This window comes from Schistocerca cancellata, chromosome 2 (assembly GCF_023864275.1).
Source record: "Schistocerca cancellata isolate TAMUIC-IGC-003103 chromosome 2, iqSchCanc2.1, whole genome shotgun sequence".
NCBI classification, from domain to species: Eukaryota; Metazoa; Arthropoda; class Insecta; order Orthoptera; family Acrididae; genus Schistocerca; species Schistocerca cancellata.
In genome coordinates this window covers 562,655,585-562,682,923 of record NC_064627.1, presented here as the reverse complement: position 1 = coordinate 562,682,923, position 27,339 = coordinate 562,655,585, and the positions used below count along the sequence as shown (strand labels likewise).

Sequence of the window (27,339 nt, the reverse complement as noted above, 5' to 3'; positions counted from 1 at the left end):
GCTGATCAACAGATGCACTTATATTCGCCTGCTCACAACTGCGCGGTCGTCGTAAACCGCTTGTAATGCCACTTCCTCAGAAGAGAAATAAAAATCAAGAATTAGCTCCCAATACCCGAAAGATTTCCCCCCAAGTCCCAAATTCCCAGAGAAGTGAATAAGCGAACGAAGTTCCATTTATCGCTATTATTAGGACAATAACAAGTAATTAAATCAGGAATCTAAGACTTGACAATTTAGCAATCTACGAAAGAAATATTATATTTCAGTAAAATTAAAATCAAAATCATAATAAATCGCAAAATTTGCATAAATTAACATTCTCAAAGTAGAACCAACGATCCCAAAGAATACTCCGTGTGAGTACTCTTTGGGAATCGTGAGTAATGACTAAGTACAGGGCTATTGCAAATGATTGAAGCGATTTCATAAATTCACTGTAGCTCCATTCATTGACATATGGTCACGACACACTACAGATACGTAGAAAAACTCATAAAAGTTTTGTTCGGCTGAAGCCGCACTTCAGGTTTCTGCCGCCAGAGCGCTCAAGAGCGCAGTGAGACAAAATGGCGACAGGAGCCGAGAAAGCGTATGTCGTGCTTGAAATGCACTCACATCAGTCAATCATAACAGTGCAACGACACTTCAGGACGAAGTTCAACAAAGATCCACCAACTGCTAACTCCATTCGGCGATGGTATGCGCAGTTTAAAGCTTCTGGATGCCTCTGTAAGGGGAAATCAATGGGTCGGCCTGCAGTGAGCGAAGAAACGGTTGAACGCGTGCGGGCAAGTTTCGCGCATAGTGATGTGAAAGATTCAGTGTTTAAACCTCCTCTACCAAGAAACGTGCCAGAACTGCGAGCTCGCATCAACAATGCTTTCGAACTCATTGATGGGGACATGCTGCGCCGAGTGTGGGAGGAACTTGATTATTGGCTTGATGTCTGCCGAATCACTAAAGGGGCACATATCGAACATTTGTGAATGCCTAAAAAAACTTTTTGAGTTTTTGTATGTGTGTGCAAAGCATTGTGAAAATATCTCAAATAATAAAGTTATTGTAGAGCTGTGAAATCGCTTCAATCATTTGTAATAACCCTGTATAATTCAATGCATTGTCACTACGTTACGAGAGTTAGCCGAATCAGGTCATATATTTGAATGCTCGTACATGTACGCGCGCTTAGATTGTTTTTGAGACTGAATAATTGCGATTATTATGACGTAGTAATACGATCTTTTGACTTCAAATATCACGGCATTAGAATTCGAAAGGAGGACTTTTACCTACTAGAATAAAGTGAACCTTTAACTAGATAATTGAAGTAAACATTACTTAGACAGTGATTTAGGCAACGAACACTGATAGACAATTTTCTTTCATTATAGACAGTGGTTTATGGAACTTCAGTGACAGGTCCGAAGCATATAATTTAAATCCCCCCAACACCTGGGAAAGTTCTTCTCATGGCTAGGTTAGGAAGTGACTGATATTGTGCAATAAAACACCCTCTGGTGCCAAGTCGTGCATCTGTGATTTAAAATTCTATCAAATTATTGACATGAAACTCCCGAGTAATAATTACGCGCAGCGATAATATTTGACTGTAGCGCTCGGCGCTTGTGTAGAATCTTTGACTCAAATAACAAGCCCACTGTTACGATTTCTTAGATACTTGAGATTACGACCAGCTTGTAGGGAATTTGTTGTGTATGTGACTGTATTGGTTTTGTCAGTAATATTTCATCATTAATCAGTTAAACATCGATTACGAACGATTAATTACGATTCTTGGTGAAGTAAATATCTCACACACGTCGAAATTTCGGTTCAGCACTGTTGTTTTGTGTAATGTCATCTTCGTAACTTGATAACGATCTCAACGCTCTACCGACTGTCTCCGAGTTTTAGCCGAGGCCAAGTACAAATCAAACCAAATCATCAAGAAGAAGTGCCGTTATACGCTGTCATCTATGGTCTATGGCGCCGTTGCCTCGACATCGGTTTCTGCTTCCGCCGTTTTTTGACATGCACGGAATACTTTAACCACAGCGGCAAGCGAACAATTTACAAACTTCGCCACTTCGGAAAAGATTTCACCCTTGGCCTGAAAGCTAATGGTCTTGCTCTTTTGGACGTCAGATAAGTCACTGTGTTTCCGCTTTACGATAACGGCTGCAATGTTTTCCACGTCCAACCTATGTGGTTTATACGCCCTCCACCATTATTGCCGTCACCTGCTGTCTGCGAGTGCTTATTTCACGTTGAAGTCCAAGATAAGTGATGGTCACATTACTGGACTGCGTACTGTCTCCATCTAGAGCTCGACTCCAGACCGCTACCAGCAATGACAGCCACTCGTGCTGGCGAAATCAACGTCGGTCAAAGAAGCGTAGACAGAAGCCAACAGGACGTTTGTCAACAAGTGGCCATGAAAACCTTAACAATTTCATTAAAATTCATCCATCTGAACGGAGAAATTGAACGACTTCTTTTAAAAGCGTCGTAAACGCTATTCCTGGATCGAAACGACAGCTGAAAACGTCCAACGTACCAAGAACATCTGTGAAACGTCATCTCTTCTCGTGCTATGAAAAGTTCTATTTGTGCTGCAGTCACGGCGCTAAGATATGTCGTAGTGAGACTGAAAAAGTGTTCGATGAAGAAATGTACGGTATTAGCCGTAGCGTCCAGCAGACAAGTGGTGTTGCGAAAGTGTGGAACGGCTATCTTATCGGCACGCGGACCACCCAGCACCTGTCTGTCCGGCCGCGGGGGCCGCAGTGCAGCCAGCGACCGCCGCAGCAGCCAGCCGCAACCCGCAGCCATGTACCACGCCTCCAGCCTCGCGCTGCTCGCCGCCTTCGCCGTTATGTGGGGCACCGCCCTAGCAGCAGGTCAGTACTGTCTGCATCTACATACATACTTCACAAAGCGGTCCGTGGCAGATCGTACCTTTTACCACGAAGTTGCTGTCACACTTGGGAAAATCGACTGGGCCTGAAGTACGATCGAAGTCGAAATACGATATGTTATAAGAATACAATTGCTGTAGCTGCGATGTAATCTTTATTTGATTGTATTTAGAGATTTCTGCACAAGAAGTTTGCCTATTTTAGCTTACAATGTCATTTTCAAATGCAGCTGTGGATGTTGTAAATTGTTAATCTTATTTATGTCTTACTCATGATCAATAACGACATTTTTATAAATTACATTTTTACTTATGTCTACGTGCAGTGACGATAATATGGCACCATGAGCTGTCTGTTATGACGTAATGTTATTATAGTCCCGTAGTTTTTATTGTGGAACTTGACACATCGAAAACACTGTACGAATTTTACACAAAATATCTAGAGGACACGCTGTGAATACGAGAACTAGAGATGTACACACAAACGACAAATTTCCCGAACGACTTATTCAGTGAGCAAACTGACCTGAAGCCCAAGCGCCTCACAGAACATTTAAAAAAAATTTAAAAAATGTTCAAATGTGTGTGAAAACTTATGGGACTTAACTGCTAAGGTCATCAGTTACGAAGCTTACACACTACTCAACCTAAATTATCCTAAGGACAAACACGCACACCCATGCCCGAAGGAGGACTCGAACCTCCGCCAGGACTAGCCACACAACAGAACATTTTGTTGAAATTTTCGCTCACGAGACAGGACAAACACAGGAAATTGAAAATAACATGTATGGAAAAATTTTTACCCAAATAATATCTATGCAACACACACACCATCCCTGACACCAAGAGACAAAAGATCTGTAAACATACAGCACCTAAGGATATCAACTGGCAAATGGGTCTTTAACAATTATGACAAAGAATTTCATATTACAAAACTTTACATAATTATAATAATATTATTTCATAATAGACAACTCACGGTAGGCTCATGAATGCAATATGATCGTCAACTCCATTTAGACGTAAGTAGAAATGTAATGACAGTATTGATAAAAAATAAGACATAGATAAGATTAACCATTCACAACACCCACAGGTGCACTGGAAAATAGCATTGTAAGCCAAAACAGGCAAGCTTGTTGTGCAGAAATCTGTAAATGCAAGCAGACGAAGATAACATTGCAGCCTTGGAGTTAACTTTTTAATTTCTCTTATCTCGTAGTCCATACGCGCAATATACGTTGCCGGCAGTAGAATCGTTCTGCATCAGTTTCAAATGCCGGTTGGCTAAATTTCCTCTAAACGAACGTAGCCTTCCGTCCAGGGATTTCCGTTTGAGTTCCTGAAGCATCTTCGTAATACTCAAGTGTTGATCTAACCTATCGGCAACAAATGTAGGAGGCCGCCTTAGAATTGCTTCAGTGTCTTTCTCTAGTCCTACCTGGCGGGGATCCAAAAAACACGAGCAGTTACTCGAGAACGGGCCACACTAGCGTTCTATACCCGGCCTCCTTTAGAGGTGAACCACGCTTTCTTAAAATTCTCACAATAAAACGAAATCTACCATCCTTTAGTGCTAGTTTCATTTCTTCTCTCCCTGCAACGTTGTGCCTAGGTATTTCATCGCAGCGTCTGCGCCAAGCAGAACACCACTAATACTGTATAAGAACATTACGGGGTTGTTTTTCCTACTCATTTACATTAACTTATATTTTTCTACAGTCAGAGCTAGCTGCTATTCATCAAACCTACTAGAAATTTTGTCTAAGTCGTCTTATATCCCGCTATAGACACCTTTCCGTACATCGCAGCGCCACCAGCAAACAGCCGCACATAGCTGCCCACTCTATTCGTCATGTCTATGGTTAGGCCTGTTGAGCCGGCCGAAGTGGCCGCGCGGTTCTGGCGCTGCAGTCTGGAACCGCGAGACCGCTACGGTCGCAGGTTCGAATCCTGCCTCGGGCATGGATGTTTGTGATGTCCTTAGGTTAGTTAGGTTTAACTAGTTCTAAGTTCTAGGGGACTAATGACCTCAGCAGTTGAGTCCCATAGTGCTCAGAGCCATTTGAACCATTTTTAGGCCTGTTGACAATAAGAGCGTCGTATCACACTTCTCGGGGGCTTCGCAGACGATACCCTTGTCTCTCATGAACACTCGCTGTCGAGAACAACACACCGCGTTCTGCAACTTAAGAAGTCGTCGATCCAGTCACGGACCCAGGGAACCTACTCAGTATGCTTCTCACTTCGTTAACAGTCTGTGGTGCGCCATGTTGAACACTTTTAGAAAATTTAGGAATAGGGAATCTACCTATTTCCCTCCATCCATGCTTCGTAGGATACCATGTGAGAAAATGGAAGCTGAGTTTCGCACGAACGATGTTTTCTAAAACAGAAGCCTTTGCCTCTCAAGAGAATTTATTATAGTCGACATGAAAATATGTTCAAGAATTATACAGCAAATTGCGTTTAACGAAATTGGTCTGTTTTGCGGGTCCGTTCTTTAATTTTCTTATATACAGGAGTCACCTGCTCCTTTTTTCCAATCACTTGGGACTTTGCTCCTGGTGAGGGATTCGCGATAAATGCAAGCTAAGTAAGGGGCCAACGCCCTAAACTGAACTGCGACTCCATTTGGACCTGGCGACTTACTTGTTTTCAGCTCTTTAAGTTGCTTCTCTATTGGCAGGGATGCTTCTTACTAAGTCCACTATATGGGCGCCTGTGCGGTGGTCGAACGTCGGTACGTTTTTACGATCTTTCTGCGTGAACGATTTCTTCAAAACGAAATTTAAAACTTCAGCATTCATTTCGCTTTCCTCTGTTGCCGCACCAGACTGGTCAATGAGTGACTGGATAGAATCCTTCGACACGTTTAGCGATTTTAAGTAGGACCAGAATTTTCTCAGTTTCCCGGGGAGATCTTTTGATAAGGTATGACGGTGGTAGTTTCTGTGCTTCGCCAATCGATATTTTTGCAGACGCACGAATTTCTACTAAGTTCTGCCTGTTGTCATCTGCGCGTACTCTTTTGAGCCGAGAGTGCAACATTCTTTGCATTCTCAACACCGTCTGAATTTTATTAATAAACCACTGTGAATGTTTTCCATTCTTAATCCATTTACTCGGCACCTACTCCTCCGGAGGGCGATTTATAATCCGTTTAAATCACTCAGTTTTACACTGTAGAAGGCTTTTACAGACACTTAACTTTTCTTGTGTCACCAGAGAAATACTGTACTGTCTTGCTAATTTCCGTATTGGTGGTTTGCATCGGATGGAATCGCCAACGCTCTTTAATATTTCGCCAAGAGACTTGCCCGCTATCTTTTGGCGAGGTGTTTTGAAGAGAGCGTTCACTGGTATGGCTCGAAAAACATTATATAAGTAAACACTGCCGGTGACAGTTCCCAGAAGCGGCTTCTAATTAAATTGCGCGCCTATCGTCTCAATGGTGGTTCAACTGCATTCATGATTACCTGTCTGAAAGGACATAGTTTGTAGCAACTGAAATAAAGTCATCGAGTGAAACAGAAAATATATCTGACACTCCCCAAGGAGTTGTTACAGGTCCTTTTCTGTTTCTAAACAACATAAACGATTTGAAAGACAATGTGAAGAGCCCTTCTAGGTTCTTTGCAGATGATGCAGTCGTTTACCGACTAGTACTAACTAGAAACTACATCGAAATCACAAAATGACTTAGACGAGATGTCTATATGGTTCGAAAAGCGGCAACTGAGCATTAACAATAAGGAGTGTGACATCCTCCATATTATTACTAAAAGGAATCCGTTAAATATCGGTTAAATGATAAACAATACACGTTTGAAAGTTGTCGATTCAACTAATTACCTATGGACTATAATTGTGGACAACTTAAATTCGAAACATCACATATAAAATCTTCTGAGGAAGGCGAACAAAAGAGCGCGTTTTGTTGACAGAAAAGGAGATGTAACAAATATGCTACAGGGAGTACGGTTGTCCGTCCTCTGCCAAAGAATTGCTACGCGGAATGGGTTCTTTACCAGATAGGATAAACGGAGGACATTGAAAAAAGATCAAAGGTCTGCTCGTTTTTTTATTATCGCGAAATACTGGAGAGAGTGGCACAGATAGGATAAGCGAGCTGGGCTGGCAATAATTAAAAGGTAAGCGGCTTTCGTTGTGGTGAGATCATGGGACCACTGGTTACTGTGCATTTATTTAGTAAGGGTGACACTTTCGTCAGTACTCACAGGCCTCATTTTTATTGCAAACGATTTCGATGTTTATACCTTTTCAGTCTCTCCTATGATGCTATGATCCTGCGCATACAGTTAATCACCATCATATACCTCTCATAATTCGCACAATAAACGGAAAAGCAGGGTTCACATAATGTATAGCGGTTTCTTATGCCCTCTATCATATATCTAATGATGTAATAATTCCAGTTGTAAGGAGGGCGTGTGCTGACAGCTGTGAATTGTACCAAACCATCACTTTAATAATTCATGTTTACAAAATATTGAGACGAATTATTTGTAAAAGACTGGAAATACTGATAGATGACCTCTGGGAAGATCAGTCTGGAAAAATGCGAGGCAGTACTGATCGTGAGTCCCATTTTGGAAAGGAGCTTGAAGAAAAGTGAGCCTATATTTACAGCATTTGAAGATTCAGAAAAAATTTCGAGATTGATGACTGGAATAAACCGAAATTTTGAAAGTATCATGGATAAAATATAGAGAGTGTAAGTTCGCAGGAAGGTTGCACAGAAACCAGACTGCAGTTTTACGAGTAAGGAATGTAGCACTTGAGAAGGGAGTAAGACAGCGCTGTCGCCTATTCCTGATGTTACTTCATCTGTAAATAGAGCAAGCAGTAAAGGAAACAAAGGAGAAATTTGGAAGGAAGTTAAAACTATGATGTTTGCCGATGATTTTGTAGTTCTGTCAGAGACAAAGGATTTGGAAGAGCAGCTGAAGGGAACGAGTAGATTCTTAAAAAGAGATTATGAGAGGAATACCAAGAGAACGGTAATGGAATGTAGTCGAATTAAATCTGGAGATGCTGAGGGATTTAGATTAGCCGGCCGGAGTGGCCGTGCGGTTCTAGGCGCTACAGTCTGGAGCCGAGCGACCGCTATGGTCGCAGGTTCGAATCCTGCCTCGGGCATGGATGTGCGTGATGCCCTTCGGTTAGTTAGGTTTAATTAGTTCTAAGTTCTAGGTGACTGATGAACTCAGAAGTTAAGTCGCATAGTGCTCAGAGCCATTTGAACCATTTGATTTAGATTAGGAAATGAAAGACTAAAAGTAAAAGATGAATCTTACTCTTTGTGGGCAGCAAAATAACTGACGATGGCCGGTATAGATTGGGTATAAAATGCATATTGGCAATAGCGAGGAAACTCTCTTTGAAGCAGATAAATTTACTAACAACCAACATAAAATTAGGTGCTAAGAAGTCACCTCTCAAGGTACTGTGTGGAAGTGCAACGCAGACGATAAGCAATTCAGGCAAGAATAGTTTTGTGTTAGCAGAAGAGCCAACACCGTGTTACGAGTGGAGGCCGAAATGCACGCGTTTTAGCTCACGCAGGCTGGCGTGAAGAGGGAAGAACTACACTGACGTTAGGTCTGGAACATGACAAGGAATTAGAATTCAGAAAGCGGACGTAATTAGTTTGATACTTAACTTTAATCCATTAATGATGAACGTCGCTCTTGACGGTACATGATTCACAATATTATCTGTTCAGAATAAATTCTTGAAGTAATTATAGTAACTGAATATGGCGCCTTGCTAGGTCGTAGCAAATGACGTAGCTGAAGGCTATACTAAACTGTCGTCTCTGCAAATGAGAGAGTATGTAGACAGTGAACCATCGCTAGCAAAGTCGGCTGTACAACTGCGGCGAGTGCTAGGGATTCTCTCTAGACTAGACCTGCCGTGTGGTGGCACTCGGTCTGCAATCACTGATAATGGCGATACGCGGGTCCGACGTATACTAACGGACCGCGGCCGGTTTAAAGGCTACCACGTAGCAAGTGTGGTGTCTGGAGGTGACACCACAAATAAAATATAAACTGTTGAAATGAGGTGCTACAGAAGAAGGCTGAAGATTATATGGGTTGTCTGAGTAACTATAATGAGTAGGTAACGAATAAAATTAAGAAGAAAAGAAATTTATTCATTCTGAGACATCAAACAACAGTCAGTTTTGTAATAGTAGGAAGTGTGTGTTGGGGAGGGGGGGGGTAAAAATTGTAAAGGGAGGCCTAGACATGAATACAGTAAGGAGGTCATCAGAGGTGAAGAAGCTTGCATAGGATAGACTGACATGGAGAGCTATATGAAACCAGTTTTCAGACCAATAAGAATAGCAATGACGACGGCTGTTACCTGAAGATGGTGTAAATGAACACCGAAATTGTTCGCAATAAAAGTAAGACCTATAAGAACAGCTGAAAGTGGCGTCCGAACTACATAAGGTTGTGTACATAAGGTTGTGTACAGTCTCTCTGTTGGTTAAGCTCGTGTGTGCATATGAAGAGAACTAAAATGGAGACCTCAGACGACGACACAGGCGGGGGAACTTAGAAGGCATTAATTTCACGCCTTCGAATTCGACTGAGTACATGACGGTGGATTTCCAGTGGCTGTTATAGTCAGATTCACGAACTGTGGAAGTTCATGCATATCGAGGATAGCAGCATCGTTTCCGATTCTAAGCGACAGTATCGGTACTCGATATACTTGCTTTACGATTGAACGAAGCGTGTATCCTGTAAATTATCTCTCTCGATTGCTTCTATAAAATTTATCGCTTACTACCACCATCAGCGATGATAGCTCTCAAGAAAAGGGATAAAAATTCTCTTCATTACTCGCTATGAGCACGTTTAACGCTCATAGATACGACATCCGCATGAGAGCGCTCCGAACACTTCTGATCCCTCATTGGCTGTCGGGGAATGCGTGACATAGGCGCGCAGAAGAAGCCTAAACTCGAACACCTTCGTTCGTTACTCCAGCTAAAACAAAATCCGAGGGAAAAGACTGTTGTTGGGTAGTTGGGCATTGAGTAGCCTTCATGCAGAAGGATGGTAGTCTTCTGTTAAACCGTGTAAACTGATAGTAGACTCAAATAAGAGCGAAATGACTTACCAGTATGACGGCCGCGTACTATATTTCAAAACAACACTTTCAAAAATTCAAAAGAATTTTATGAAAATTAAGCTGCCATTCTGCCACGAACATTCAGAATATTCTCAGAGGAACCTCCAGAGGTTAATTTCGCGCGAAAATGGTAAAGATTGTAGGGCCTGGAATCCACATTCTCATATGCAGGCAAGTCTCATCTTTCAGGCATAACATTGCGACTGGACACGACAGCAGGACAAGCACCCTCAACAGACGAACAGGAGATGTGTTTATTGGGTGGAAGCAGTGCTAAAATTTCGCTTCTCAAAGACATCCAGTGCGATATTTCATTCGGATCAGAATTGGGAAAGAAATGGATCTTTTCGTTCTGTAATGAACGGTCCTGGCACTCGCTCTCTGGGATTTCAGAAACCTAAGGAAAACCCAAATGTGGTCAGCTGGATGGGGATTTCAGCTCAATTCATGCCGACAGCTCTCCCACGCTTCGTGTATAACGTTGATAGAAAGTGAGTAAACTGGGACATCTTGAGAAGTTGCAACTACTTTTATAAAACGGACAAAAAGCAATTCATTCCCTTATAATGGCACTCTTAAACCATTAAACGCGAAGGTAGGGAACTGCACTCTTAGTGAAATGAGTACCATGGAGAAAAAATATTCATCCCCATAGAAATCATTACAAGCATCATTTAATACCGACTAAATCAGCTCCTGGACTCGATAAGTGCCTGTATTAGAAAGTGAGCACACCAGGTTGCACAGCACCGTTGCATCCAGGTTAAGCTACTCACCGAGGATTTGATAGCGAAATTCCACCAAATTGCCCAGATGATGACGTCAGCGTTTTACCGGCTGTTCCACCATGTTTCACAGATTTCGTATGGGGTTCAAGGCTGGTGATTTTGCAGGCCAATCGAGATTTAATGATGAGAGGGGAGTGTTGAGAAAACCAGAAACACGTTCTTACAGCCCGATGAACTTTACTATTTTCGTCTTTACATGCCTGCGAGAGTAATGGCCTCTTGTGAGGTGACCGACTCCAAATGTTCATTGCTTACCGTTCCTGTTTGAATTTTTTCTCTGTAACAGGTGGAAAGGACCTTCTGTCACTGCCTCCAGCAATTCCTGTCGGGTTTGGAGGTGATTTTGATTCACAAGTCTTGAAACGCTTCTCTCGTCCCTCTCAGTCAAAATCTGTTTGCGACCACAATCCTGACATACCGTCTCGTGGTCACGTGTGTCAACACCACTGCTTGTAGATACGCTCAACAGTCGGTCGCGAAATAGCAACAAATCCAGGAACTTCACATACCATATGGTCATGGGCACGGCCAAACACGTTTGGCGCTTTTTCCATGCGGTCACGTCCTTACAATTACCAACATATATGTAGAACTCCCGCTTCAAACATAAATGTCTCATTGACCGCTGCTGCATTATGCTCACGTAGAGCCAGTGGGCGCGTGGTTCATCACGTGACTGGATCTCTGCGGCGTCTCTAAAGCTAAACAAATCATCTGTCCGTCCGCAGTCGAGTGGCTAATTTCTTGTCTGGTGACCTCATATAAGTAACCTCTCCTCACTATAAAAGAAATACAGTTTTGTAAGGAAAACACCTGGTCTTGATCTTGAGGCAGAAGATGGAAACATGTTCAATGAGCTCGAAACTTTAATTTCGAATTCACACGATTTCTATCCGATGACGACAATTACCGAAACGTCTAAAACGATTATTATTACACTACTGGCCATTAAAATTGCTACACCAAGAAGAAACCCCGATGATAAACGGGTATTCATTGGACAAATATATTATACTAGAACTGACATGTGATTACGTTTTCACGCTACCTGGGTGAATAGATCCTGAGAAATCAGTAGCCAGAACAACCACCTCTGGCCGTAATAACGTCATTGATACGCCTGGGCATTGAGTCAAACAGAGCTTGGATGGCGTGTACAGGTACAGCTGCCCATGCAGCTTCAACATGATACCACAGTTCATCAAGAGTAGTGATTGGCGTATTGTGACGACCCAGTTGCTCGGGCACCATTGTCCAGACGTTTTCAGTTGGTGAGAAATCTGGAGAATGTGCTGGCCAGGGCAGCAGTCGAACATTTTCTGTATCCAGAAAGGCCCGTACAGGACCTGCAACATGCGGTCGTGCATTATCCTGCTGAAATGTAGGGTTTCGCAGGGATCGAATGAAGGGTAGAGCCACGCTTTGTAACACATCTGAAATGTAGCGTCCACTTTTCAAAGTGCCATCAATGCGAACAAGAGGTAACCGAGACGTGTAACCATTGGCACCCCATACCATCACGCTGAGTGATACGCCAGTATGGCGATGAAGAATAAGCGCTTCCAATGTGCGTTCACCACGATGTCGCAAAACACGGATGCGACCATCGTGATGCTGTAAACAGAACCTGGACTCATCCGAAAAAATGACGTTATGCCATTCGTGCACCCAGACTCGTCGTTGAGTACACTATCGCAGGCGCTCCTGTCTGTGATGCAGCGTCAAGGGTAACTGCAGCCATGGTCTCCGAGCTGATAGTCCATGCTGCTGCATACGTCGTCGAACTGTTCGTGCAGATGGTTGTTGTCTTGCAAACGTAGCCATCTGTTGACTCAGGGATCGAGACGTGGCTGCACGATCCGTTACAGCCATGCGGATAAGATGCCTGTCATGTCGACTGCTAGTGATACGAGGCCGTTGGGATCCAGTACGGCGTTCCGTATTACCCTCCTGAACCCCCCAATTCCATATTCTGCTAACAGTCACTGGATGTCGACCAACGCGAGCAGCAATGTCGCGATACGATAAACCGCAATCGCGATAGGCTACAATCGGACCTTTATCAAAGTCAGAAACGTGATGGTACGCATTTCTCCTCCTTACACGAGGCATCACAACAATGTTTCACCAGGCAACGCCGGTCAACTGCTGCTTGTGTATGAGAAATCGGTTGGAAACTTTCCTGATGTCAGCACCATGTACGTGTCGCCACCGGCGCCAACCTTGTGTGAATGCTCTGAAAAGCTAATCATTTGCATATCACAGCATCTTCTTCCTGTCGGTGAAATTTCGCGTCTGAAGCACGTAATCTTCGTGGTGTAGCAATTTTAATGTCCAGTAGTGTATTATTATTATTGTTCCGTGTGGCTCAACTTCCAGGTCCAAGACTTTCCATACGGCGCCAATTTGGCGGCTTGCGCCTCATCAGCACCCCTACCCCAGTTATCCTACTGGAGGATCCGAACGATGTCTCATTCCTGGCGAATCTTCACTTCACTGAAAAGTGAACGCTGTATTAAAGGCAGACTGCAACATTTCGTGGTCTGACAATGATTCGATCCCGCAAACTTTGGGTTTCCAGGTGCCTGCTTCACCACTAGACCATAAAGCCAGGTATAATACAGAATAAATTTATATAACGTAGAAATTGCAGCGGGGCACAGAACCATATGCGGCATTGAGTTCAAAGTGACTTCAACGGCTAGATCATGAGAGATAGATGCTGAGAGGCTCGACTAGTAGTTGCTCTCGCTCGCATATATACGTCTGCCAACACTTTCCGAAAACAGAGCATGCATGATCGTCTTAAAATGTTATGCTTAGCTTACCGATTTCATTCTTCCATTTTATCTTTTATTAAGATGGGCGTTTACCGGTAAATATTTAATTAAAAGTAATTAAAAACAGCCTAGATTTCAAAGAGACGTTTATTACAAGCTGACCAGTTTCGATCATCACATGATCATCTTCAGACCTTCAAAACCATATTAATACACAACGCCTGTACACGGAGCAGGAATCACTGGATGACGAAAGTTAAGCAGTTGAGCAGCTGGTTGTCGTCAAGCGATTCCTGCCACGGGTACAGCCTTTGTCTATCAGTATGCTTTTGAAAGTCTGAAGATGATCATGTGATGATCGAAACTGGTCAGCTTGTAATAAACGTGTCTTTGAGATCCAGACTATTTTATAGTTAATTTTAAGTATTCTATTTTAACCACTGACTTTCACCAACGATTTTTCCACAATAAAATAGTTGCCTCACCATAAATGTTATGTTTGGATAAAAATTGCAGGTCGATGGAAGGTCGACAGGTGAAACATATTTTGGAGGAAATGTCGCGGTTCCTGCTGAATATTTACCTCCACATAACTGAATTTCCTTACATGAGGATTTTCTTCACCTAAGATTGTTGAGGCTTTGAAATTTATGTTATTTCGGATATTATTATATCTACTTTGCAGGGCGGACATTACTTACTGTAGTTCCATACAATACGAGTAACAACGCTGATATTATTGCTGTCACTGCCTCGCCGATTCTTCCGCAGCCCTGTAATTCTGACTGTAGATTACATTTTCTAATGCTCAAGTCTGGTACAAGAATAAGGCAGACCGAAGTGAACATTCTGCTATGGTGAAGTAGATGCTAGATTTTTCACTATTTACTTCAGTGGTATTTTCGATAGCTGACGACAAATTACACGTGGTGCTATACCTAAGGCATTTACTAAGACATTTTTATTTGTTGCTGACTCTAGCTTTGATCACGAAAAGTTCATAGAACTATATAGTAAATGTTCGTAGAACTAGCATTTTGCATTCAGATATGAATCGTCAACAGATGTAAAAAATTTACTCTGCTATATTAAACACACATTGAGTAGTTACAGAAATATATAATTTTTATTACTTTTGTGATTGAAGGGACTCACCATCGTAGGCGATGACTCTAGCGCAAGCTAGTGGAGTGAACCTCGACCCAGAGACAGCCGGATGGATATTTGATGACGTAAAAATATTTAATTGTGGCATTTGACCGGCAAGAGCTTACGCTAGTATACTAGGTTAAGCAGCAAATTTTTCCACAATGTCTCATGGCTTAATGTTACGTCATAAAGTTTGTGGTGATCCTTCTGCCGCATACTGACGTTAAGATCAGTGGCCCTCTTGGTGCTTTTCGAGGAGAAGAAGTTACATTTAGCACTAAGTTTCAAATCTTCGTTTCTTTCGTCCGGTATTCATTGAGAGTGTTTCACGTGCGGCACTATTTTGCACAAGCCATTATCACATTCATCAGCAGGATACAAATACGAATTAGGCCGTAACAGTTCAGAGGGAGCCAACTGCAGCCCACCGGTGGTAGGAGCTTAACGACGACAATTACTAATAGGCTGAGTAAGGGTCTCATTTTGATTATGACTGATCGTATCTACACTAATTCTCGAGGAATTTTAGTTCAAGTAGGTAAAGCCACCCAACTTCGAAATTCCTGCCCTCAGTAATTACACCTATAATGTACTGAAACCTGAAATCATTAATTTCGTTTACCTTAGCCATATGAGCACAAAGTGTCAGCCGTTGATATTTCCCACAAAACAACGTTATTAGGAGTAAAATTCAGAAAAAATGTTTGCAGCTGTGATCTGTTCCGACAGTTGCATCATCTTCATATAATCTATCCTTGTATTCATCTTCTGTAGGTGTGGGTCTTCTGCAATCTTCCGCAGGCTGTAAATGCAACTGGCCAAATCATGAATGGTTTATACTTCACTACAGCAAGCCCTATGTGCGTGGTACGGATTTAGATCTTCGAACTTCCAATGTTTACCATGTACATATGCCATTCATAAGCAAACATTCGTTGATAAGAAATGAGTCATTTCCGGTATGCATCTTTCGGGCAGGTAACACTGTATTATCAAACTTAATTGTAAGGTAGCTCTGCCGTAATCATAATCCAGCACAAAAGTATCTGAGCAAATAAACCACAGTGACACGTCAGGCGGTATGTCAGTAAACAATATCTTAGAACAAAATGAATAATATATTATATTTTTCGCAGTCTTGTATGACAGCTGTAAACAATCAAAAATTTGTGTTTAATGATGAGAAATTGAGAAGTGGAGACAAAAAAGTGTTAAACATAGAATAATGTTAGTTTTAACATACCACAAAGTGTCCGTCAAAAATTAATACATTCTACGGTTTAATGATGGAAAACGTAATCTCTACATATGAGTCGTGATTATTCCATTAATAAGTGTCAATATGAGTGTTTCAAATTAGTGTCGTAAGTTGTACTTTATTTCATGTGCTTGTTGTCTTTCTGCTTTCTGACAGTTTTTTCATTTTCCTTTCTGCCATTCGTGTTACATTTACACTGTGGTTACTCCGTTATTTTCTGTGACAGTTACTATTATCTTTAAAGTCAGTACCGCCATTAGACTGTTGTTTATTTACAGTGTTACATTTACACTTACACAATCATGATTTCGGCTTCAAAGTGCCATTATCAAGTGTTTTCTGAAAGCAGTTTACACAATAACAGTGAAATACATAACAAGTAATGTAACTGTATAACAATACATATTTGTAATGCTTACTTACAAGTGTTATAAATTGTCTAGGATGGCATACTGTCGTATTAAAATACACTATTAGACACATTGTCTAAGAGTTGATATTTCTGGCAGAGCCTACTGCTTTGTTTCATTACTGTGTACACCATCTTGACTGAATGACAGTTGGCTAAGTGTCAAATTGTCTTGGTCAAAGAAATTCCAGTTATAAGCAGTTGACCTTTTTTTAGTCTTTGGACTCAGTGTGCGGTAGGATAGGAAGGTTAGGAGGAATTTATTTTCTTTGGTAGTTGTTACATCTTTGCAGTACCTATTTATCTTAGTATACAATGAAGTTGCCTGCTCATAAACATAAACAGTGAAAAACCTCTCGATAACATTCCCTGCACCAATAAATAAATATTCGCTGCATCCAGCTAGTTATTGACGTTGTTCAAAGAACTTTTTAGTAGATAAATATACAGCATTGTACGTGAAATTAACACATGGCCAACTCTAAGTTGTGTAATTTTGCCTCAATCCAGAATCAATACAACACAGTGAAATTACTTATTCTAATCACTCATTAATTAACCAGTGAGGTTTGAAGCGATATTTATGATCCACGTATCATCAGGCATGTTTCACATACCTGTATTATTTGCACTTATTCCTAAGCAATGTTCCAACACACATAACATTATTTACATGCCTGATGATACGTACGTCATAAATATCGCTGATCTCTTTGACTGTCCAATAGTTACGACACATACTTTTCGTAATCCAATGGAATTTTAGATTACGAAATGATGTACATTACAAACTCCGTCATTTCTTATGATTGTGATATTCATAGAGATATACCGTAGTAGATCAGATGGTATAATCTTAAAAAAGGAGGAAAAGAGAAATATCTATCGAGATTCAACTCTCAGGGAGAAGAACAGCTCTAAAAACAGATCACACAAAGAAGCGGTAATACGTTGCAATTTTATACTGTTAGTGTCAGTATCATGTGACGTGATGAGATCAATATTTTCAGTGATTAGCGGAATATTCCACTAATTAAGCGACAAGAAACTAATGCAAAATTATTCGTCAATACGAATGTTCCACATTACTACGTAGCTTTCGCGGAGCCGTAAGTCCAGGAAACAAAGATTTTAACACATCACCTGTTCTAGACTTATCTACTCTTGATTTCTTCCTTATCTATAATTTAAAAGATGCAACATTCTTGAGTAATACGTTCGACTTCTCAGTTATTGTGTTTTTGGAATACCATTTGTGTTCACATATCTTTGAATGTAGCGGGTTCACTGCTGCTACCTAATGATGAAAAGCAACACTATCCGGTCCCAGTTGTGTGGCAGTGGTTTGCGTAACTGGCCTCAAGTTTCTTCGGTTTCATAGCTGTCTGTACTTCGAGAAACTGTGACTGCGAAATTTCTCACGGTATTGTTTAGATCTAGAGGTTACTGAAAGCAGATATTCTGGTTATCTGGTATCCTGTGGCTTTGTTTACACTTCCGGTTCCGACTCGACTACGAGTGATTTTCAAGTGTATTACGGTTACATAATAAAGTATGGAAGATAGAACGACATGTGCCGTTGTCCCCTGGAAATGGAGCGGGACATGTGATCATGAAGTGAGCAATGCCGCTCTGTTTAGTCAGGTGCCGATAGTGGCGGTCAGATCGTTCCGGTTTTCAGCAGCGGTGGTACGAGCATCAGATCTGATATTTGTCCCGAAAGCACTTCATTAAATGTATATCTTATATGAAGATAAGGGCGCTTGATTACTGGTAGCATTCTTCACAAAGTGTAGTGTATCGAGTAATAGTACATGAAGTGCGTGCTTCGGAAGGATTCTTCGCCTTTCCAATGTGGACAAGGGTATAACACGGACAATATTGAATTTTTATAGAATATTCCGTCAGTACTTGGAGGAACACAGACTAAATCGATACAAAAACGCAAGCATACTGAGAATAAAAAATAAGCACTGAATAAACAAATTTTATGTAACTTTATACTGAAACATTAAAAGCGTATAATGTACAAGCCAAAAAAAGTTGTTGGTGTCAGTAATATTCAAATATTAAAAGTATAGAATCTGTAAGTAAAAAATGTTGTACAAGTGATTAATGCAACAGATTACTATGTTACATGGACAAATGGTAAATAGGTCGAAATTGGGGGAAGAGGGGAAGGGGGAAGGGGTGGGAGGCAGAGGGGAGATAGGAGTCTTTGAAAATTGAGTGTGGAATAGTAATAACAAACATATTATCCAATGCTAGAAAAATATCAACTGGCTGCTGCTACTTTAGTAAGGGTGAACAAGAAAGTGTGATTGGTCATTAAGGACCAGGCCAGGGTTAGTTGATTGGTCTCGTAGCTTAGAAGCCACGTCAACAGGTTAGATATGGTGAATCATGACATTAAGATATCAACATCGATGGGACCGAATATTCCATATCTGTGAATAAATGCCGTAATTAGCAGATCGTCAGCGAAGCGTCAGACGCTAGTTATATCATTTAGTCATAGACGACGAATGTTAGATCTCGTCCTGACGGTCACCTGACGATGTAATTATGTCATTGATTCATAAACAAGGAATGTTCGCTACCACCCATGTTGCAACTTTAATGACAAGCAATGACGAGGAATGTTCGGTCTCGTCCATGTTGCAGTTTTAATATTATGATTCACCGTGTCTGATCTGGTGATGTGCTTTCTAGGCTACGAATCCTATCGTTAAATAAATTATTAACAGAGCAGGTAAGCGATTATTAGATGTCTACTTATGGTTGCAGTTGTCCCTCAAATACGCTAGTGTTTACTTTTCAGTTTCCAGCACCTCTCACGCTCAGTCAGTCTAGTAGTTATACCTGACTTACCTACGTATATTTTGGCACATAGACTGCCGAAAATCCCGCAAATACCACACTGTTCTAAAGGTAAAATCTTGTCTTTACAGTTGAACAGAATGGGGACAACAGTACACCTAGTAATAACAAATTCGAGGATATTTACTGCATTTTAATTTTCTCGCAGGTACTTGTGATGTCCTTTCCAGATACAGAACGGTTGTTGTATATACTGCACAGTCACATTAATGTGGCCACCTGTCATAAGTCTGCCGGCCCAAGTTGCAGAGCGGTTCTAGGCGCTTCAGTCTGGAACCGCGCGACCGCTACAGTCGCAGGTTCGAATCCTGCCGGGGGCATGGATGTGTGTGATGTCCTTAGGTTCGTTAGGTTGAAGTAGTTATAAGTTCTAGGGGACTGATGACCTCAGATGTTAAGTCCCATAGTGCTCAGAGCCATTTGAACCATTATTTGTCAGAAGTCTGAATGAACATCTGTTGCAGCACAGTCAATGAGGTTCAGGAAGGAACTAGACTATGTGATCAAAAATAACCGGACACCTCCAAAACATTCGTTTTTTATATTAGGCGCTTTGTGCTGCCACCTACTACCAGGTACTCCACATCAGAAACCTCAGTAGTCATTAGACATCGTGATAGAGCGGAGGGGGGTGCTACACGGAACTCACGGACTTCCAACGGGGCAAGGTGATTGGGTATACATTGTGTCGTACGTTTGTACGCGAGATTTCCACACTCCAAAACAGCCCTAGGACGACTGTTTCCGGTGTGATAGTGAAGCGGAAACGCGAAGGGACACGTACAGCTCAAAAGCGCACACCTCGTCTGTTGACTGACCGAGGCAGCCGACACTTGAAGAGGGTCGTAATGTGTAATAGGCAGACATCTATCCAGACCATCACAAATGAATTCCAAACTGCATCAGGATCCCCTGCAAGTACAATGACAGTTAGGCAGTAGGTGAGGTAATTTGGATTTCATGGTCGAATGGCTGCTCATAAGCGACACACCACGATGGTAAATGCCAAACGATGCCTCACTCAGTTTAAGGAGCGTAAACTTTGGACGATTGAACAGTGGAAAAACGTTGTGTGGAGTAACATATCACGGCACACCATTGGCGATGCGATGGCTGAGTGTGGGTATGGCGAATGCCCGGTGAACATCATCTGCCAGCGTGTGTAGTGGCAACAGGCGGTGGTGTATGGTGTGGTCGTGTTTTTCATTGAGGGGACTTGCACCCCTTGTTGTTTAGAATGGCACCATCACAGCACAGGCCTACATTGATGTTTTAAGCACCTTCTTGTTCCCCACTACTGAAGAGCAATTCGGGGATGTCGATTGCATCTTTCAACACGATCGAGCACCTGTTAATAATGCACGGCCTGTGGCGGAAGTGATTATATGACAATAACATCGCTGTAATTTACTGACCTGCACAGAGTCCTGACCTGAATCTTATGGAACACCTTTGGGATGTTTTGGAATGCCGACTTCGTGCTTGGCCTCACCGACCGACACCGATTCCTCTCCTCAGTGCAGCACTCCGTGAAGAATGGGCTGCCATTCCCCAAGAAACCTCCCAGCACCTGATTGAACGTATGCCTGCGGGAGTGGAAGCTGTCATCAAGGCTAATAGTGACCCAAAACCATATTGAATTCTAGCATTACCGATGGAGGGCGCCACAAACTTGTAAGTCATTTTAACCCAAGTTTCCGGATACTTTTGATCGTATAGTGTATATCGACTCCAGTGCCGTGGCCATTGCGGTAGGTTTCTACGTTGAGGATCCACAGCGCTTACAGCCAGATGTCAGACTGGTGTTAAATCCATATGATTGCCAGGGAGTACATTAAATTCATCCTGGTGCTCTGCTAGCTGTATGACACGTTGCAATGTTCTGCTGGTAGATGCCGTCGTGTCGAGGAATAAAACAACGCATACACGGGTGTACATGGTCCACAAGTATAGGTGAATACTTGTGTTGATCCATTGCTCCATCCAGAATGACGAGAGCATCCAGGGAATTCGAAGAAAAGATCGCCCAGACCGCAACGCTGCCTCCCCGGCCTGGACTCTTCCGACGATTGTTGCAGGGTGTTTGCTGTGAAACGTTCCACGCCGTGCACGCCAACGGCCATCTGCCCGACGGAGCATAAAACGTGATTCATCTGAAAATGCCACCTGTCGTCGCTCAGTGGACGTCAACTTGCGATACTGATTGCAAATCCCAGCCTTCGTGGCCGATTAGCAGCAGTGAGCATGCAATCACGAACCAGCCGCCTGCTGCGTAGGCCCATACGCAGGAATGTTCGCTGAACGATCGTTGAAGATGCGGTGTTGGTAGCCCCTTGGTTCATCTGGGCTGTCAGTTGCTCAACAGTCGTACGGTTACCCGCCCGTACACATATCTGCAGCTGTTGTTCACCCCTGTCATCTATGTCGCCGGGTTTGCATAGCCCCATTTTCTCATGCATGGTATATCTTAATCACGGCGAAATGCGGACAGCTTACAATCGTAGCTGTTTCGGAAATGCTTGCACTCTTCGTCCTAAAGCCAATGATCATGTCCTCTTGGATGTCAGGTAAATCGCTCCGTTTCCACATTACGGCAACGACTATACTGTTTTCCGCGTCCGCTACCCTTCGCTGCTAGTAATGCCACTTGCCGTCTGTGAAGTGGTTATTGCATGTTAACGCGGAGCATAGACGGTGGCCACATTAATGTGACTGGATCGTGTACGAAAATGTCACGTATCTTGGAAAGCAATCTCTGTATAGCTGTGAAGCCTCGCTGATGTTGTGTGCACTCTTTGCTTAGTATTGAGATATCCGGCGATGGTCTAGAAAGCGGAAAGTCGATCCATAACGAACTATTAAATAAATTCACTACTGATTTTTCAAGTTTTTAATTTTATTGACTTTTGTCGAAAAAAGGAAGGAAGGGAGATTAGAGTTGAACGTCACATCGACTAGTTTATTAGAAACGCAGCAAATGCTTGGATTATGTAGGGATGGGGAAAGAACTTGGTAGTGCCCTAACAAAGGGCTAGCCCGCTATTTGCTTTAAGTGATTTAGAGGAATTACGGAAAACCTGAGTCTGGATGACAGGACGTGGATTTCAACTGTCGGCCCTCCCCCCCCCCCCCCCCCCCCCCCCGCGGAATACGAGTCCTGTGCGCTATCGACTGCACCACCTCACTAGATTTGTGGGAAAAATGTTTTTTGAGTTGATACTGCTGTCTGAAGTTAGTCTAACAAATCCGACATTTCTTGCACACCACATAGAGAGGGGCATTTTCACAATGGACGGATGTATTGGATTTGAATGCAACATTTTAAGTTAGGATTATCCTTCACTGTTCTGACTATCAGTTGAAATGCTTAAAGAGATGTAACTAATCGATTTTTTCTATTACGTGGTGCGAATGGTTCATAGGGCACTTGTCATACGATTTGATGGAAAAAATTTGTGGCTTCTGCTGCCAGACAGTGACACAAGTTGCCCACGAAATCGTATGTGCAAAAAATATGTGGTGCGCAAATGAAAATAAATCCAAACGCAATATCCTACCAAGCGATGTGGCTTGGTGGCGCAGTGGATTTGCATTCGGGTGGCCAACGGTTCAGATTCGCGTCCGACGGTAAAGATTTACGTTTCCCATGTTTTCCCTAAGTCTCTCCAGGCAAAGGCCGGGACGGTTCCTTTGAAACGCCACGGGCGATATTCTTCCCCTTCCTTGCAACAGTCCGACTTTATGCTCTGTCTCTAATGACCTCAATGTCGACGGAACGGTAAACACTTATCTTTCTTCATTTGCAACACCCTCCACCCAAAAATGAAATCCACTGTCATATTCATCATTCCTGTGAAATACAATCTACTCCTCCGTGTGCCTTCCACCTCTCTTACCATCTTTTACTTTTTTCTAGTCTTTATATCCATGACACGGGTTATACGCTTTTTACCTATAACCCGAATCCCTTGTTTTCCTTTCACCAAACGTTCCGTTATCAGACTCAGTACACATCCTACACTACCTTTGAATTACCCACCCTTTCTTCTCCCTGTTTATCTTTCCCAATCGTGCTTCCTTCTATACAGTGAACACATACGTAACTATTTCTTATCGCTTAAGAAGTTGTTGGAACTAGAGGTGATGACACATGACTTTTAATGTCCGCCCCAGTAGCTGCGTGGTCAGCGTGACGGATTGCCGTCCTCCGGGCCCGGGTTCGATTCCCGGCTGGGTCGGAGATTTTCTCCGCTCAGGGACTGGGTGTTGTGTTGTGTTCATCATCATTTCATCCCCATCCGGCGTGCAGGTCGCCCCATGTGGCGCCGAATAATGAGCCCTGCGCCAAGGCGGCCGGACCTGCCCCGCGAGGGGCCTCCCGGCAAATGACGCCAAACGCTCATCATCATCATGACTTTTAATGTCTTCTCAATATAAGTGTCCTTTCCATAATATTAAAAACTTGTAAATACTTTATGATTCATGAAATTTTGTTACTTTTAAACTAGGTTAAGAGCGGAAAACTGCCTTTGGCATCTTACGCACGAGGGCGACACGTTCCGCATAGAATTCGCACAATGAAAATTTGTTTGTCGCACAGACATGTGTAGGTGTAGTTATAAGGAGGGAATTTCCACACTTGTCTAAATGAACACCAACTATGTTCTCGGTTTAATTTCAGGTAGTGACTTTTAAAACACTGACGATGCGGAAACAGTTAGTGTAGAATGCGTACTGGCTACAGATACTTGGTATTGCTATCTTTTGTAACAATTTTTGACTGACTTTGATTTTTGCAGTTATACAGCCGTTTCCAACAAAGAAATGCAATCTTCTTCACCCTCCCCGTCCCCCTCTCTTTGTGTGTGTGTGTGTGTGTGTGTGTGTGTGTGTGTGTGAGAGAGAGAGAGAGAGAGAGAGAGAGAGAGAGAGAGAGGGGGGGGGGGAAGATTTAATTTCCCCATATGCATTATTTCGTTCACAAACCGGCGAGTTGACCATGACGTACTTGTCCAGATCTAGCTACATGATTTGTGTAACAAAGCTAGTAACACATACAATATCGTACCCACAGTAGTAACTCAATAAAGTGAACTTTCTTTAACGTTCTGTCTCTGAGCTTTAGAATAGCTAGGTGCCACTAGAACTCCACATAATTCAACAATATTTTGATCGCTTTCCACGCGAATGGTCCTCAACTGCAATAACAGGACACCTGCCGCTTAGAAATTTTGGAAATTCGTGGTAAGGTCTTATAGGACCAAACTGCTGAGGCCGTCGGTCCCTACGCTTACACACTATTTAATCAAACTTAAACTAACTTACGCATAAGGACGACACACACACTCATGCCCCAGGGAGGACTCAAACCTCCGACGGGGTGAGCCGCGCGGACTGTTCTGCCGCTTGTTTCCATCGTTGACAACGCTATGGTTAATGCTTTTTCCTTATAGGTTAAGTTTCAGTCTCCGGGTTTTCAGTTGTCTCACTGGTGTTTAAGTTTCTCCTTCAAAGTTGCAGCAAAATATAACATCTTGACCTAGGCATACCTGTGACTGGCCGTAGCGGTTACGTCATTCACGTGTCTGTCTGCCAAATACGTTATTCGTTGCCTCATATGTCTTTGCGCCTCCCCCCCCCCCCTCCCCCGCAAATATACACTCCTGGAAATTGAAATAAGAACACCGTGAATTCATTGTTCCAGGAAGGGGAAACTTTATTGACACATTCCTGGGGTCAGATACATCACATGATCACACTGACAGAACCACAGGCACATGGACACAGGCAACAGAGCATGCACAATGTCGGCACTAGTACAGTGTATATCCACCTTTCGCAGCAATGCAGGCTGCTATTCTCCCATGGAGACGATCGTAGAGATGCTGGATGTAGTCCTGTGGAGCGGCTTGCCATGCCATTTCCACCTGGCGCCTCAGTTGGACCAGCGTTCGTGCTGGACGTGCAGACCGCGTGAGACGACGCTTCATCCAGTCTCAAACATGCTCAATGGGGGACAGATCCGGAGGTCTTACTGGCCAGGGTAGTTGACTTACTCCTTCTAGAGCACGTTGGGTGACACGGGATACATGCGGACGTGCATTGTCCTGTTGGAACAGCAAGTTCCCTTGCCGGTCTAGGAATGGTAGAACGATGGGTTCGATGACGGTTTGGATGTAACGTGCACTGTTCAGTGTCCCCTCGACGATCACCAGTGGTGTACGGCCAGTGTAGGAGATCGCTCCCCACACCATGATGCCGGGTGTTGGCCCTGTGTGCCTCGGTCGTATGCAGTCCTGATTGTGGCGCTCACCTGCACGGCGCCAAACACGCATACGACCATCATTGGCACTAAGGCAGAAGCGACTCTCATCGCTGAAGACGACACGTCTCCATTCGTCCCTCCATTCACGCCTGTCGCGACACCACTGGAGGCGGGCTGCACGATGTTGGGGCGTGAGCGGAAGACGGCCGAACGGTGTGCGGGACCGTAGCCCAGCTTCATGGAGACGGTTGCGAATGGTCCTCGCCGATACCCCAGGAGCAACAGTGTCCCTAATTTGCTGGGAAGTGGCGGTGCGGTCCCCTACGGCACTGCGTAGGATCCTACGGTCTTGGCGTGCATCCGTGCGTCGCTGCGGTCCGGTCCCAGGTCGACGGGCACGTGCACCTTCCGCCGACCACTGGCGACAACATCGATGTACTGTGGAGACCTCACGCCCCACGTGTTGAGCAATTCGGCGGTACGTCCACCCGGCCTCCCGCATGCCCACAATACGCCCTCGCTCAAAGTCCGTCAACTACACATACGGTTCACGTCCTCGCTGTCGCGGCATGCTACCAGTGTTAAAGACTGCGATGGAGCTCCGTATGCCACGGCAAACTGGCTGACACTGACGGCGGCGGTGCACAAATGCTGCGCAGCTAGCGCCATTCGACGGCCAACACCGCGGTTCCTGGTGTGTCCGCTGTGCCGTGCGTGTGATCATTGCTTGTACAGCCCTCTCGCAGTGTCCGGAGCAAGTATGGTGGGTCTGACACACCGGTGTCAATGTGTTCTTTTTTCCATTTCCAGGAGTGTATATATATCGTTGTGTACTGCTGCTGATTGTCCACCTGCTGCATTATATCGAACACTATCGCGTTGTTGTGGTATTGCCTAAAGTGGTGCTGTGGTATCTTTCTCACTACCGCAGACTTTCAGGGAACTTCTTGCGGGCTTAGCATGAATGTTAATTCTGCTGCCATGATATGCGTGTCACAGGCGGCTTACATCTGCCAAAAGGGTGTGATAAATGAAATGGCTCAAATGGCTCTGAGCACTATGGGACTTAACTTCTGAGGTCATCAGTCCCCTAGAACTTAGAACTACTTAACCTAAGGACATCACACACATCCATGCCCGAGGCAGGATTCGAACCTGCGACCGTAGCGGTCGTGCGGTTCGACAATGTAGCGCCTAGAACCGCTCGACCACCCCGGCCAGCGGTGTAAATGAAAGCGGCGCACTACAGCTTTCTGACCCGCCAGTGTATAACTAGTAGGGACCGCTCCCATTCGCTGTACGTTCGGACGTTATTATTCGACCCAGAGACAAGTACGACGCTCAGCATCCTCAGGGAATGCGGAAAGAGTACACGTAACACGGTGAACTTGTTGTTCTTATCGTCTCGTGAATTCTGTATGATGTCTTACCATCTTGTATCTTCTTCTTGTTAGTGTTTTCCATATGTTCCTTTCCACCCAGATTTTGCGTAGAACCTCCTCATTCCTTACCATACCAATCCACCCAATTTTCAATGTTCTTCTGTAGTAACACATCTCAAATGCTTCGACTGTCTTCTGTTCCGGTTTTCCGACAGTCCATGTTTCGCTACCATACAATGCTGTGACATTTCCAGGGGCAGATGTGGATTCAGACCACAACCTATTGGTTATGACCTGTAGATTAAAACTGAAGGAACTGCAAAAAGGTG

General features: G+C 43.5%; 1 protein-coding gene across 2 annotated transcripts in view; it reads left to right on the top strand.

Moving 5' to 3' along the window:
* The first annotated feature begins 2,803 nt into the window (after positions 1 to 2,803).
* Positions 2,804 to 27,339, top strand: part of LOC126162153 (uncharacterized) — a 140,086-nt gene continuing 115,550 nt past the window's right edge. Inside the window, exon 1 of one of the 2 annotated variants that reach the window (XM_049918454.1) lies at positions 2,804 to 2,903. In XM_049918454.1, the coding sequence (XP_049774411.1) occupies positions 2,834 to 2,903 (70 nt within the window). In that variant the 5' untranslated portion in view covers positions 2,804 to 2,833. The remainder of the gene's footprint in view (positions 2,904 to 27,339) is intronic. The other variant, XM_049918456.1, reaches the window with a different exon arrangement.